Consider the following 16,019-nt stretch of genomic DNA (forward strand, 5'->3'; position numbering starts at 1 on the left):
AGAGCCAGGACCCCTCAATCTGGCCTTTCTGGGGGGTTCAGGGTGCTTGGATCCCAGCCTAGGATCCCCTGGAACCCACCTCCCAGCTCCCAACCGAAGACTGATTCCACTTCCCCCCTCCCTTTGTCTAGCTACAGCCAGAGGTGAGACCTCCCCTCCCCCAGGTCAGGCTCATGTTACAGCTGCATACCTGTCTCTGCCTACCAAGCACACAGACAGTCCCTGCTCCATCACACCTGGGGAGCACGTGATGGCTGGGATGGAAACGCCGACGGGCCTGTGGGGTGCTATGGACTGGGGGTGGGGGGAGGCTGTTTCCCTGGCACCACCCCCCCCCATGCCGTGACACTGACACCAAATGATTGACAGCCAGGGCGGGGATCGCCAGTGAACATCCCGCAGCGGGCGCAGGGCACAGCCTGACGGGCCGATTGTTGTGGCCGGGGAGGCATCGCAAACCCAGCCGGCTCTGTGCACAGAGGGCTGCTCTGGCCTCTGCCCATCTGGCCCTGCCTCCCCCAGAGGTGCTGGGTGCACAATCAGCGCTGGGGGTCCCAGCCGGGGGCAGGGGGAGCTTTGTCCCCAGTGCACAGAGGGGAAAGGGAGCTGATTCTGTGGTCACACACTGACTCAGCAGCAAACCTGGGGACAGAACCCAGGAGTCCTGGCTCCCAGCCCCCCCACTCTGACCCACTAGGCCCCGCTCTGTAGCTGCTGACACGAATCATATGGTCACAAACCTCCCCTCCCCCCACGGCGCTGAGCCTGCCTCAGTTGCTGCTTTCAGGCCGAGCTGCAGCCTCCCGGCCGTCCCGCCATATCCAGGGGCGGGGGTCTCTGGCCGGACTCCCAGGGAGACGGGGGAACCTGGTGTCTCTGATCCCACCCAGCCATCACACAGGGCCTGGTTCACCCACCGTCGCCCTGCTGCTGCTGGCCAGGGCAGAGCGGGGGGGAAATGCTGTCTGGGGGTGTCGATGCCCAGGCTGCAGGGGTACCACTGGCAGTACAAGGTGCCGGGCAAGGGGGGGACCAGGCCGATGGGGATAGGGAGCCATTGGCCTGGGTCACCCTGGTGCCCCTCGCCCGCAGCGCCTGCCCCGGGGGGGAACTGCCCCAGCGGCACCGCAGTGCAGAGCAGGAACCTTCTCCCTGGGACGGTCAGACTCAGCTGCTGGATGGGACCTGCCGTCTGGGCTCAGACCCCGGCTCCCCTCAGCCCAGCCCAGCCACGCACGAGCCCTGGAGGCTTTCGGTTCTACAGCGCCTCCCCGCTAGGCTACAGGAGCCTTTCTGCAAATGTGGCCCAGGAACGGTATGATCTGTGGTGAAGCTACAGGCCTGGGGCTCAGGGCTCCTGAGTTCACTGCCTGGCTCTGCCACAGACTCTGTGTGCAACCTTGGGCAGGTCACTGAATCGCTCAGTGCCTCAGTTTCCCCATCTGTGCATACAGCACACGGCTCAATGAGGGGTCTGTGCAGTGCCTGGTGCGATGGGGCCCTGGTCTCGGTTGGGGTCTGTGCAGGCCTGACCAGCACTACAGGGGCACAGTCTGGGGTTCCAGGTAACATAAGAACATAACGTAAGAACGGCCACACAGGGTCAAACCAAACGTCCATCCAGCCCAGTATCCTGTCTGCCAACAGTGTCCGGTGCCAGGTGCCCCAGAGGGAATGAACAGTACAGGGAATCATCCAGTGATCCATCCCCTGTCAGCTATTCCCAGCTTCTGGCAAACAGAGGCTAGGGCAGGGGTGGCTCTAGACATTTCGCCACGCCAAGCAGGGCGGCATGCCGCGGGGGGCACTCTGCCGGTCGCTGGGAGGGCGGCAGGCAGCTCTGGTGGACCCCCTGCGGCATGCCGCCCCAAACACACGCTTGGCATGCTGGGGCCTGGAGCCACCCCTGGGCTAGGGACACCATCCCTGCCCAGCCTGGCTACTAGCCATTGATGGACCTATCCTCCATGAAGTTATCTAGTTCTTTTTTGAACCCTGCTATAGTCTTGGCCGTCACAACAGCCTCTGGGAAGGAGTTCCACAGACTGACTGTGCGTTGTGTGAAGAAATACTTCCTTCTGTTTGTTTTAAACCTGCTGCCTGTTCATTTCATTGGCTGACCCCTGGTTCTTGTGTTATGAGAAGGAGTAAATAACACTTCCTTATTTACTTTCTTCACACCAGTCATGATTTTACAGACCTCTGTCATATCCCCCCTTAGCCGTCTCTTTTCCAAGCTGAAAAGTCCCAGTCTTATTAATCTCTCCTCATATGGCAGCTGTTCCAGACCCCTAGTCAGTTTTGTTGCCCTTTTCTGAACCTTTTCCAAGTCCAATTTATCTTTTTTGAGATGGGGTGACCACATCTGCACACGGTATTCAAGGTGTGGCGTCCCATGGATTTATATAGAGACAGTATGATACTTTCTATTTTGTTATCTGTCACTTTCCTAATGATTCCCAACATCCTGGTCACTTTTTTGGCTGTCGCTACACATTGAGTGGATGATTTCAGAGAACTCTCCACAATGACTCCAAGATCTTTCTTGAGTGGTAACAGCTAATTTAGACCCCCTCATTCTGCAGGGGGATAGCTGGGATGATGTTGTCCGATGTTCATTACTTTTCACTTATCAAAGTACTGCTCTGGCCATACCAATAATTACGCTGCGGGCCGTGAGCAGCTCGGGGAGACTGAAAAGGCGCCTGGGAGCCCTGTGAAGCTCCGGGTTTGAGACCCAACGTCCCAGCTCTCCCCTCCCCTGGGGGAAGGGGATGCCCCATTCCAGCCCCTGCTCGGGTCTCCTGTCGGGCGGGCTCAGGCGCTCCCAGGCTGCAGCCTGTCAGCAGTAGCTGGCGCTGCCCGTGCCGGGGGCAGGAGGCCAGTGGGCAGCAGTTGCCGGGTTGGGTATTTTCCACACAGCAGCGGGAACAGCCGGGTTCTGTCCATGGCGCACGGACACCTCGGCCTAGGGGAGGAGACGGCTGGGGAATCCGGGAAATAACGGCCTGTCCGTCCCGTCAGGAACCAGGTGAATCTCAAACATGGAACAAGTCGCGTCCGTCGCCAACCCGCCAGTTGTGATGGCCATAGAGGGGGAAGCTCCGCTCACCCCGGACGGGCGGCGTGTTACTGACGGCGACGGGGAGGGATCTGACTCCGGTACCTCAGGGGACGATTGGCGGCTGTGGGGTTTGAACCGCCCCTGAGGTCCCCTGGCTCAGGCAAAGACTCGGGGCAACAATTCTCCTTCCCAGCCCGGGGAAAGGGGGAGGCCCCAGACCGGGGGGGATTGTCTGTGCGTCGTGGTGCATTGGAGGGGAAAGGGCGACACCGGAGGGGATTTTAGCTCAGAGCCCGGCCAGCTCCAGATCATTCCCAGATCCCGGTCAGGCGCCGTTCCCGGGCTGGCTGAGCCGTTAGGGGAGTCAGGCCTGGTCTATCTGTGACGGCTTCTCTGGGGAGAACCAGCCCCACCTAGCCGGCTGCCAGGGACCACGGCTCGGCTCCCCCAGGGATTGCAATGGAAGGGAGGAGCCTAAATCCCTTCGTGGAGCTGGGCCTGACTCTGGCAGCTAATTAGCTAACGAGCCCCTGGCCCTGAGAACAGGCTCCCAAGGGGAGCAGGAGTGAACGGGCCGAGGGAACAGAGCAGGAGAGCTCCAGGGCAGGGAGCTGGGGGTGTTTCCCAGCCGGCCAGGAGCTGTGTGGGGCTGGGAGAGGCGCTGCAGTGGGACGGTGAGGGCCTGGTCCCAGGGAGGCAATGGAGGGTGGCCGTGCCCTGGGGGTGAAGGGCCTGGCCGTGGGGCTGAGACACTCACATGGAGTCTGCCCCACGCCAAGGGGCTGGGGGAAGGGCGGGCTCGGGTCTGTGTGTGTGTGGGGGGGGGGGCTGTTCAATGTATAAAAGCCTCGGTCCACGTCTTGAGGGCCCAGCTGGGGCAGGGGCACTTGCAGAGCTGAACCTAGCAGCCAGGGGCGTGTGCAGATGGCAGGTGCCCCTTACACCCTCCAAAAGTCAGAGCATTGGCTCAAAAATCCCGAGACTTTGAATCACAGAAGTGGGGAGTTTATTTAATTTGCCTTCTGGGTTTGGAACCTCTGGCTGTCACATTTCCAAGCTTTTCCCCTCAACTGTGGGGGCCAGAAATCTACATTTTGTAAAGCTGAAATTCTCACATCATCCCATGACTCCAGGAGCTGGGGCTCTTGGGAAAATACCAAATACTGTGAGATTTGCAATAAAATAGCCAGCGCTGGCAGCACTGGACCCGTATCTGAGAATTAGAGCTGGGCTGAACCCAAGTTTTGTATCAGTTTAACTAGCTGAGTTTTTTAAACTTGATCTGGTTAAATCAATGCACCACTCCTTAATAAGGACCCAGGCACGTCAGTGTGAAAGGGGTTCTGTTGGGTTAGCTTGTTTGGCAAATGTACCAACTCAGCAGTGTTACTATAACTGTGTCCACACTAGGGAAGCCACCAATTAACTTTACAGTTCAGAACTCCAGCGTTACATTGGTGCAGAATCTGTGCGTAGCGCAGCCATGCGAGGGGGACGGGACAGACTCTGGGGGGGTTACATCACTATTGGAGAGGGGAGAGGAAGAGGGAGAGACCCTGAGCGGATTTCCTACCCCTAATCACTAACCAGAGAGGCAGCGCGCTGTCTGGCCGGTCGAGGGGATACAGGTAACCAGAGGGGACTGAGTGTTAATCTCCCTTGATAGTCACTGAGCTGGTCCTTGGGCTCGGACCCAGAGCCGTAACTAGCTATTTTTGCGCCCAAGGCAAGAATATAAAATTGCGCCCCTCCCCCCCATATAATTTCATAGTAGTTACTGTGTAAAAAAAAGGAAAATACGTAAATAACAAGAATAATAACGACAATAGAACGTTTATTTATTTTAATCATAAGATCCGTTTGAACTAGGAAGTCTTCAGGAAAAAAATATTGTTTGAAACACCAACAAACAGGGATTTTGTTTCTGTTCCCAGTTAAATCATGAGCGTTTGTGTTCGGACTATGAACGCCTGTTCCTTAAGAAATCACCAGAACGGGAAGTTTGAACTGTGCACCACCCTTTTCATGACCCGCACAGCAGCAAGGCTGCAGCACTTAGACAAACACCGCAGGGAAACTCTTCTGTTTATTTACATTTGTAACTAGAAAACAGTTGGTTTTAGTTTCATGTTTCACCGCCTCCATCGCCCGGTCACTGCTGGAGCGGGCAGGCACCGTTGCTTCCCCCCCCCCCCTATGTCCGTCATGCTGGTGGGAAGGAGGGTAAATCCCTTTGTTTCCCACTAGTGGGAGGTTCGGTAACATTGATTATAACTTGTACCCCACACAGTCAGACCAGAATAGCACAGACACACTCGTGATACACAGCAGACCAGGAGGTGCCCAAACCCAGCTAGTCTGTCTCTGTGCAGGGTGAAGAGATCCCAGCCCCAGCTAATCCTAATCCGATTGCATCTGGGTGGTTAATCCCAGTTAGACTAGGGAGGAGCGACCCCATTCGGGTTACTGGCTCGTGCCAGGCCGTGTATAGGCCATTCTCTGTGGCTAACCCCAGCTCACACGGGGCAGTGACCCCAGAAGGGTGCGTGTGTGGCACACACCGATGCTGCATGGCTCAGGCACCGCGTGGAACTGATTAGGGCAGGGCTGGGTCACTTTGCAAACTCCCCTTGGGACCGGCCTGACCGGCCGTTCAGCCCCAGCCCTGCGGCTGCCTGTGCCCCGCTCCGGCCTGGCTGCCAGCTGAGCTCTTCAGCCGGGTGCAGGGAAAGCCCCGTGCTGGCAGAGAACAAGGAAACGCTGCACTGTCTAATCCCAGCCCCAGTGAGTCGGACGATGCCGCTTCTGGGAAATCATGTGAGGAGGCAGCAATGTTCCCTCCCTGGGCTGCAGGGGCACTGCAGGCTCAGCACAGACTCAGCTGCAGCTGGGGAGGAGCTGGGATCCGGGGTGGCAGGGAGAGGAAATCCCCTGGCTGGGAAATCCCCTGAGAGTGTGACCCAGCCTGGGAACCTCTGTCCCCTGGGGGCGCGGGGACCTGGCCCTGGGACGGGATCACTGATGTGGGCAGTGCTGGAGCCGGGCTGGTCCCGGGGTAATTAACGGCACCCAGGGGATCCCCCCACTAGCTGGGCTTGGGGAGCCCAGGAGCAGAGAGAGGCTGAGCTGGGGCCGGGAGGTCAGTTTGGTGCCCAGGCTACAGTTTCCCACAAACACAGAGTGTCCCCTGGTGAATGGGGGACAGGACCCCCGGCCCAGAGCCAGACGTGGTCTCCCCACGGCATTCCAGGGGAAGGGGGACCTGAGCCGAGACTGACGGAGAAAAGGCCTGGCAGGGTGAGCCAGAGAGAGGAGCTTGGATGAAATCCCCCCGGCTCAGCCTGTATCTTTGCTCCTGGGCTCCCCGTATCAGCCCCACAGAGGCGGGGGGAGAGACAGCAGCGCTGAAGACAGGGCCGTCTGTTTAAATGGGTGCTGGGCCCCTGCTGGGGTCAGGCAGTGATGTGTATTCACAGCAGCTGGGGGGACAATTCGGGGCTGAGAGTATCAGGGTGACACATGGGCACTGGAGGGGGGAATCCCCCCTTCCTCCCCCTTGGACGGAGCTCCTGGCAGGTCATCATGTGGGGGGTCTTGGGGGAGCCCTTAAACCCCGAGGCCTGTCTGATGGGTATAGGTTAAAGGCCTCATGGGGCACTTTCCATAAGAGCAGGGGTTTGCTCCACAGCCCTTGGCCGACATTTCCCCTGTGTGTCTGGCTGATGCGCTCTTCCCCAGAGGTGGCTGCATCTCCACGGGGCTGCATGTGCTGTGCACAGTCTGTGAGGCCCTTGGGGGTGACAGGAACCACAGAAATGGCAGGAAAGCAATGAACCCCAGAGTGGGGGGAGCTCACCCTGCGGACAGGGGGCTGGGAATACAGGACACCCCCTCCCTGGAGGGCTCTGGTGCTCTCTGCACTGCTCTGAGGGTGATCACAGCCCCCACCCCAGCGTGGCTCAGAGGCCGGTAAGGAGCCTGCTTTCCCAGCTTGGTAACTGTGAATTACTGGCCTGGCTGGGGGAACCTGGGACTGTCCTGGATCCACCCCCACCTCACCCCCTTAGCCCACGTCTCGGCTTCAGGGAGGGTTTTTTCCTACTCCAGATTCCCAAAGAAACCCACCCGGACATGTCCTGTCCTCTGAGCCTCTGGAGCTTCCACCCCCTCCCTAGGGAACCCGATCCAGGGCTTCCCCACCCTCCTAGATCCCCAATGGTGGTGGGGGCCCCCTGGAGAGCGGGGGGGTGCTGAGCCCCTTTCTGTGCCGGGAGGCCCCTAGGGTGAGGGATTCTGGGTGCCTCCTATTCTGGGTGCACAATTTGAGCCCCCCCCAAGGCTGATGTTGCGGGGTGCTGGGCACCCACAATGGTGGGGGTCAGGGCCTGGGTGTCTCCAGCTGGGCACCTAATAATGTAAACGTCCAGCCGTGGAGGCCATTTTGAAAACGTGGGCCGTAGGGCAAGACTCTGTAACGGCACTGGGGGGCTGCCCCACAGCCCAGAGCTGCTAATCCGCTGCCTGGGACAGACTGATTGGGGCGATCGTCAGACGAAAGGGGGAGTCCCATCGGGGCGGCCATCTTGGGTTTGCTCACGCACGTCAGACACACAAAATGTCTGCCTGGCCCAGAACGTGGACAGAAATGTCCTGCGTGTAGAGTCGGTGCCAGCAACTCAGAGCCACCCCCGGGAGACAGATAGTGTGGGAGTCACTGGCTTGTGAGAGACCGTCACCCCCAGCCAGCGTGGGGGAGGCTCTGAGCAAGACCGTGGGGAGCGAGAGGTGTGCCTGGCAGGGGGTGTGTGTGTGTGAGAGGTGTGAAGTGCATGGTGGGGGGGCGAGAGGTGTGCATGGTGGAGCGAGGGGGTGTGCATGGAAGGGGGGCGAGAGGCGTGTGGTGCATGGCGGGGGCGGGGGGGGGGGCGGGGAGGAGATGCTGGTCTTTCTCCAAACTGCCCTGTTGTGATAGAGCAGAAACCGAAAGCAAGTGGGGGATCCACTGATAGCTCTGGGAGCCGGGAAACAGGAAGCTGCATTGGGGCTCAGCCCCTGTGAACGCCCCGCACTGACCCGCCCAAGTGGGGTGAGGTCCCAGATGGGGGCAGCTCCCCTTAGCCTGGCTCCCCAGATCAGGAGAGACGGCCCACGGCAGGATCCGATCCCCACCGATCCCAACGCCCACAGTGACTGTGCTGCAGCCCGGGGCAAACTTCACACGGCCCAGAGCTGCCCGCCCAAGGGGAGGAGACCGACCCAAAATAGTTCCCAGAAATGATGTAAACAGCCCAGTGCTTATAAAGACAGAGAAAACCCAGGGGCTGGGTCACTGTTATCTGCCCGCCCTGAGAGCAGGGACTGGGAGCCAGGACTCCTGGGTTCTCTCCCAGCTCGGGGAGGGGAGTGGGAGCTGGTGGTTAGAGCAAGGGGGCTGGGAGCCAGGACTCCTGGGTTCTATTGCAGCTCTGGGAGGGGAGTGGGTCCAGGAGGTTAGAGCTGGGAGCCAGGACTCCTAGATTTTGTTCCCATCTTTGCTGTTGTCACATAGCAAACCAGTCACTTTCCTCTTTGTAAAAAGAACAGGCGTCCTTGTGGCACCTTAGAGACTAACACATTTATTTGAGCATAAACTTTCATGGTCTAAAACCCACTTCATTGGATGCATGCAGTGGAAAATACAGTAGGAAGATATATATACACAGAGGACATGAAAAATGGGTGTTGCCATACTAACTATAACGAGAGTAATCAATTAAGGTGGGCTTTTATCAGCAGGAGAAAAAAAACTTTTGTAGTGATAATCAAGATGGCCCAGTTGACAGGAAGGTGTGAGTAACAGTAGGGGGGAAATTAGCATGGGGAAATAGTTTTTACTTTGTGTAATGACCCATCCACTCCCAGTCTTTATTCAAGCCTAATCTAATGGTGTCCAGTTTGCAAACTAATTCCACTTCTGCAGTTTCTTGTTGGAGTCTGTTTTTTTGTTGGAGTATTGCGACTTTTAGGTCTGTAATTGAGTGACCAGAGAGGTTGAAATGTTCTCCGACTGATTTTTGAATGTTATGATTCTTGACGTCCGATTTGTGTCCATTTATTCTTTTGCACAGAGACTGTCCGGTTTGGCCAATGTACATGGCAGAGGGGCATTGCTGGCACATGATGGCATAGATCACATTGGTAGATATGCAGGTGAACGAGCCCCTGATGGCGTGGCTGATGTGATTAGGTCCTATGATGGTATCCCCTGAATAGATATGTGGACAGAGTTGGCATCGGGCTTTGTTGCAAGGATTGGTTCCTGGGTTAGTGTTTTTGTTCTGTGGTGTGTGGTTGCTGGTGAGTATTTCCTTCAGGTTGGGGGTCTGTCTGTAAGTGAGGACTGAGAAGTTTTAGCTGGGGGCTGAAGGTAATGGCTAGTGTCGTTCTGTTACTTTCTTTGTTGGGTCTGTCCTGTAGTAGGTGGCTTCTGGGTACCCTTCTGGCTCTGTCAATCTGTTTTTTCACTTCAGCAGGTGAGTATTGTAGTTGTAAGAACGCTTGATAGAGATCTTGTAGGTGTTTGTCTCTGTCTGAGGGACTGGAGCAAATGCAGTTGTATCTTAAAGCTTGGCTGTAAACAATGGATCGTGTGGTGTGTCCTGGATGGAAGCTGGAGGTGTGTAGGTAAGTATAGCGGTCAGTAGCTTTCCGGTATAGGGTGGTGTTTATGTGACCATCGCTTATTAGCACTGTAGTGTCCAGGAAGTGGATCTCTTGTGTGGACTGGTCCAGGCTGAGGTTGATGGTGGGATGGAAATTGTTGAAATCCTGGTGGAATTCCTCAAGGGCTTCTTTTCCATGGGTCCAGATGATGACGATGTCATCCTTGTGCCCCTCCCCACCCATGCAATGGGGGCAGTGATGCTCTAGACGCGCTGGGGATTGTTGTGTTGTCTCTCACCGCAAAGGGGGGCTGTGGTGTTTACATTAATAAAGTGCCTGATGTTCCCAGCACGACAGACACGTTCTTGGGCTGCAGACTGAGGTACCTGGAAGTTTTCCGGCCTGGGTGCTGCAGGACGTCAGACGAGATGAGCCAATGGTGCCTTCTGGTCTTAGAATAAATTTAAAGAAAAAAAAATCTCTAGAGGCGACGCTGGTGATGGGCAGATAATTAATTCGTTGTTAGTTAATTGCTGTGCTGGTACCTGAAGCCCTGGGGCCCAGTTCTCAGCTGGGCCACACTCCTGCCCAGCAATGGTAGCAAGGCTGAGGCCGGACACTGGCTGTTCCCAGGCTGGTGCCAGCATCCTACGGCCAGGGCTGCCCCCTCTCGTGACTCTAGTGTGAGTCTTGCTATTGTTGGTGTTTCTGTAAAGCCCCAGCTCCTGGAGTAACGTGAGCGGGGGAGACTCTCGGCTGGTGTTAGTCAAAGGGACGTTTCCAGCCCTGGGGGTTGTGGAGAAAAGTTTGAAATCGGGACACAAGAGCGCCCTGAGAGCTGGGAAAGGCAGAGAGGGGGTGAGCCCAGGGGGTGGGGCCTCGGGGTGGGGTATTGCCCGGGATTCATGGCCCAGGGGGCGGGGCACGGTCCGGGGTGCTCTGCCCAGGGGGCGGGGCCTAGGGGTGGGGGCGGGGCACTGTCCGGGGTGCTCTGACCAGGGGGCGGGGCCTAGGGGTGGGGGCGGGGCTTTGCCCGGGGTTCCCCGCTGCGCTCATCCCTGCTCAGACTTTCGCTTTCCCGGGTCCAACCTGCCCGGCCGGGTTCTGCCCAGCGACCGGTGACGCAGACGGGCCTGCGCGCGGCTATTGGCGGGCACGTTCCCCTCTCGGCCAATCCGTGCCGGGGGGCGGGGCGCAGTATAAGTAGCGGGCAGCGGGCGCCGGGCTCAGAGCGCAGCTGGTCTCGGGGTTCGGCTGGCGGCGAGGGACTGAGCGGGGCACGGACCGGGCCATGGCGCTGCTGCCGCTGCTGGTGCTGCTGGGGGCTGCGGCCATCCAGGGGGGCTACGCCAGTGAGTACGGGGGGGTCTGACCGGACATGGGGGGTCAGCAGCGCGGGGCTCTGCGGTTCGGACCGGACCGGACATGGGGGGGGGGGTCCGACCGGGCGGGGCAGGGGGGGGGAGCAGCGCGGGGCTCCGCGTTCGGACCGGAGGCGGGGGGTCCGGTCGGTGCCCGCCCGGGATACTCTCCCCCCGCGCTTGCTCCCGGCGGGGCTGGTTCTTGGCGTGTCGCGGGTTCGCCCCCAGCCAGGACCGTGGCCCCCTGTGCCCGGCGCTGCGCACCCCGAGCGGCCCGTGGGGCTCACAGGCGGGGTGGGGGGGTCAGTTCTGTTTGCTCAGGGTCACATTTCTTGGTCAGGGTCCAGACTCCAGAGACCATCCCGGCCCCGTAATTATTATAACGCCGATCGGTGACTAACAGGATTTGGGGTCTGGGGTCCCGCTGTGCTGGCAGGTCCCCGCTGCCCGCCCTGCCCCGGGGCTGTGGGGATCCCCCGCACCAGGCGCTGCCAGGCTGGGTCCTTCCCAGCAGATGGGGCTTCCCCCCACACCCCTGTCTGCAGAGCCCAGGGGGTTAGTCATAGGGAGTAAATTCACCCCCACCACCTATGACAAGAGTGACATGGGGGTGGGGGAGGCTCCTTGGACTCTCTGACCTTTAATGCCTTCCAGCAGGTTCTTGGTGCTGGTTTAACCCGTGTCTAGATCTCCTGAGCGGGGCTTGGCCCTGGCTAGGTGCGGCCGAGGCTGAGCTGTGTCCACACCAGGCCAGCCGCCCCCAGGGCAGCGATGGGTCTGTAAGACAGGATGTGTCTTTAGAGGTGTCGTCCTAGGGACACCCCCCCCATCCCAATCTCTAGCCATGTGCCCAGGGCAGGGGAGAGGTGGAGCCCCAGGATCTGTGCGTTGATCGGGGCTCAGTTTGGGGGCGAGCGCCCGTCGCAGAGCCCAGACCAGCTGCTGCCTTTGTGCTGTTGGGATCTCCTGGGATTGCTGGGTGGGAGCTTCGGGATCCCCACGGGGTGTGTGGGGAGAGGGGCAGGGGCACGTCCTGCTTTTCCTGGCGTGGACGTGACTCTCCCATGGCCTGAGCCTGGCCCCAGAGTTCCCTGGGCGGCAGCAGCTCAGACCCGAGGAGCTCCGCAGCCTGTAGCCAGCTGGGTGAGGCTGCGGGGTGGGTTTGGGGGTTTGTTTGAAGTGGTTTCAAGTGCATCACTCAGTGCCAGGCTGGTTTGATGTAACCAGGGTTAGGCCCCAGTGTAGCCTGGCCCCATGGGGTCGAGTCACATTAGGGGCCGGGAATGGAAGTGGGGGTCTGTGCAGTGGGTGCTCCTGGAGCAAAGAGACAGGAGGTCTTTGGGGCGGGGAGGGGGGGGGGGGTGTCGTCACACAAGCACTGGTGTATCTCCAGCTGCACAGAGCTTAAGAACATAAGAAAGGCCGTACCGGGTCAGACCAAAGGTCCATCTAGCCCAGTATCTGTCTACCGACAGTGGCCAATGCCAGGTGCCCCTGAGGGAGTGAACCTAACAGGCAATGATCAAGTGATCTCTCTCCTGCCATCCATCTCCATCCTCTGACGAACAGAGGCTAGGGACACCATTCTTACCCATCCTGGCTAATAGCCATTTATGGACTTAGCCACCATGAATTTATCCAGTCCCCTTTTAAACATTGTTATAGTCCTAGCCTTCACAACCTCCTCAGGTAAGGAGTTCCACAAGTTGACTGTGCGCTGCGTGAAGAAGAACTTCCTTTTATTTGTTTTAAACCTGCTGCCTATTAATTTCATTTGGTGACCCCTAGTTCTTGTATTATGGGAATAAGTAAATAACTTTTCTTTATCCACTTTCTCAACATCACTCATGATTTTATGTACCTCTATCATGTCCCCCCTTAGTCTCCTCTTTTCCAAACTGAAGAGTCCTAGCCTCTTTAATCTTTCCTCATATGGGACCCTCTCTAAACCCCTAATCATTTTAGTTGCTCTTTTCTGAACCTTTTCTAGTGCTAGAATATCTTTTTTGAGGTGAGGAGACCACATCTGTACACAGTATTCGAGATGTGGGCCTACCATGGATTTATATAAGGGCAATAATATATTCTCAGTCTTATTCTCTATCCCCTTTTTAATGATTCCTAACATCCTGTTTGCTTTTTTGACCGCCTCTGCACACTGCGTGGACATCTTCAGAGAACTATCCACGATAACTCCAAGATCTTTTTCCTGACTCGTTGTAGCTAAATTAGCCCCCATCATGTTGTATGTATAGTTGGGGTTATTTTTTCCAATGTGCATTACTTTACATTTATCCACATTAAATTTCCTTTGCCATTTTGTTGCCCAATCACTTAGTTTTGTGAGATCTTTTTGAAGTTCTTCACAATCTGCTTTGGTCTTAACTATCTTGAGTAGTTTAGTGTCATCTGCAAACTTTGCCACCTCACTGTTTACCCCTTTCTCCAGATCATTTATGAATAAATTGAATAGGATTGGTCCGAGGACTGACCCTTGGGGAACACCACTAGTTACCCCTCTCCATTCTGAGAATTTACCATTAATTCCTACCCTTTGCTCCCTGTCCTTTAACCAGTTCTCAATCCATGAAAGGACCTTCCCTTTTATCCCATGACAGCTTAATTTACGTAAGAGCCTTTGGTGAGGGACCTTGTCTAAGGCTTTCTGGAAATCTAAGTACACTATGTCCACCGGATCCCCCTCGTCCACATGTTTGTTGACCCCTTCAAAGAACTCTAATAGATTAGTAAGACACGATTTCCCTTTACAGAAACCATGTTGACTATTGCTCAAGAGTTTGTTTTTCTATGTATCTGACAATTTTATTCTTTACTATTGTTTCAACTAATTTGCCCGGTACCGACGTTAGACTTACCGGTCTGTAATTGCCAGGATCACCCCTAGAGCCCTTTTTAAATATTGGCGTTACATTAGCTAACTTCCACTCATTGGGTACCGAAGCCGATTTAAAGGACAGGTTACAAACCTTAGTTAATAGTTCCGCAACTTCACATTTGAGTTCTTTCAGAACTCTTGGGTGAATGCCATCTGGTCCGGGTGACTTGTTAATGTTGAGTTTATCAATTAATTCCAAAACCTCCTCTAGTGACACTTCAATCTGTGACAGTTCCTCAGATTTGTCACCTACAAAAGCCGGCTCAGGTTTGGGAATCTCCCTAACAGAGCTTGGGCCCGGGGCCTGTAGGGCTGGGGGTGTGCGCAGAGAGGATCAGAGTGTGTCTGGCTTTGTTTAATGACATTGAATCCAGCACCAACTCCCAGCCGTGCCTGGCCAGGCCCTCGTCACTGAGGCTGTGTCTACACTGCACACCTAGGGTGACCAGAGGTCTGGATTTTATAGGGACAGTCCGATATTCAAGGCTTTGTCTTATATAGGCGCCTGTTACCCCCCCCCCCCCCACCCCATCCCGATTTTTTTACACTTGCTGTCTGGTCACCCTAGGCAACCTTACAGCGGCACAGTCAGGCTGTTGTAGGGAACGCAGTGTCGCTGCTCTCTGCTGCCGGGGGAGAGCTCTCCTGATGACAAAAAAAATAAAGTACCCCCAATGAGGGGCAGTAGCTTTGTTGGCGGGAGAGCATCTTCCCCTTAAGGAAGCACTGCCCACACGGGCACTTTTCACCATTAAAACTTTTGTCATTCAGGAGGGTGGGTTTTTTTGTTTTCACATCTGAGTGACAGAGGTGACCTGACAAGGGGGGAAAATAGGGTTTGTGTCCTTTTCTGTTGCTTCCTAATAATAGCGAAGGCCCCAAAGGGTTTTTTCCCTGCTTGTTCTATTCTAGCTCTCGTCTGCCCTGTTTTGCTGGAGGTCTCCTTGCAGCACCAGAGACCTGGAGTGGGAATTCTCAGTCCTCAGCTGAAGGGCCATAGGGTGTTGAATCTTCACCAAGGACGGCTTTTCTTCCTACTGCTTGACAGGTGCTTTGGTTAAGTAGGACCTTTGCTACACTTCAAACTTTACACTGGTTTAGAGAAATCAGTGCATGCCTCATTGTGGACCTTCTTATTTTGGTAGAATAGCAGCTTAACTGAGAAAAGCTGCTCTTATATTGGAATAAGAGTGTCTACATGGGACTTTGCACCAGTTTAACTGAACCAGTTTACATGTAATTATACTGGTGCGACTCCACCTGTGGACAAGGCCAAACCAAGTTCAGCTAAACTGAAAAAAGCCACTCTTAAACTGGAATAGGTGTGTCCACACAGCCTTTTGCACTGGTTTAACTAAATCAATTTTAACTGACACCTTAACTTAGACTAGTACTGTACAGTTGTGTGTAGACAAGACCAAGGTGTTAACAAAGTTTAAACAGGTGGAATAAACTTTTTAGGGCTGGTCTACGCGCAGTGTTTGTACCACTTTCACACAGTTTGAAACATCATAGTTGAGTCAGTACAACCACTCAGTGTGGACACAATTGCACTGGGGCAGATGATTCCCCTACATTTACAGCAATAAGCTCTGCTGGCGTAAAGCCTGGCTGTGTGGGTGTAACTGCACTCGCACGGGGGGGTTGTGTAAAGCCCGGCTGTGCGGGTGTAACTGCACTCGCATGAGGGGTTGTGCTGATTTAACTATTCCGGTAAAAAGAGAGAAAGAAACAAACAAATCACCCCCCCAACTGAAATAGTTAAATCAGAACAAAAACCACGTGTGGCTCTGGCTGCAGAGTGTGAGCTGCTTGAGGCATGGAAAACACCCCGTACAGCGGAGCCCCAGCATGATTAAAGCTAATCTGCTACCACAACTTGAAATAATAATTCCTTCCCCTCTTGCAGTTTTTTGGGTTTCACGTCCTCCCTTCCAATTCTCCAGCTGCCCACAGGGTCTTTCAGGAAAAACAGGGTCAATAGAACTGGCTTTTCTAATGGGGGAAGAATAAGCCAACTTAAAAGTAAAGCTCCCTGCCCTACCATCCTCATCCT

The 16,019-nt window shown here is 55.7% G+C and overlaps 2 protein-coding genes across 2 annotated transcripts in view; one reads left to right on the top strand and one right to left on the bottom strand.

The window, feature by feature from the left end:
• Positions 1 to 16,019, bottom strand: part of LOC123345793 (endothelial zinc finger protein induced by tumor necrosis factor alpha-like) — a 1,203,704-nt gene that overhangs the window by 1,073,723 nt on the left and 113,962 nt on the right. The gene's annotated exons all lie outside the window — the stretch shown is intronic.
• Positions 10,926 to 16,019, top strand: part of LOC123346413 (H-2 class I histocompatibility antigen, Q9 alpha chain-like) — a 36,181-nt gene continuing 31,087 nt past the window's right edge. Inside the window, exon 1 of the mRNA XM_044983803.1 lies at positions 10,926 to 11,058. Coding sequence (XP_044839738.1) covers positions 10,998 to 11,058 — 61 coding nt within the window. The 5' untranslated portion in view covers positions 10,926 to 10,997. The remainder of the gene's footprint in view (positions 11,059 to 16,019) is intronic.

The sequence above is a fragment of the Mauremys mutica genome, chromosome 12 (assembly GCF_020497125.1).
Source record: "Mauremys mutica isolate MM-2020 ecotype Southern chromosome 12, ASM2049712v1, whole genome shotgun sequence".
NCBI classification, from domain to species: domain Eukaryota; kingdom Metazoa; phylum Chordata; order Testudines; family Geoemydidae; genus Mauremys; species Mauremys mutica.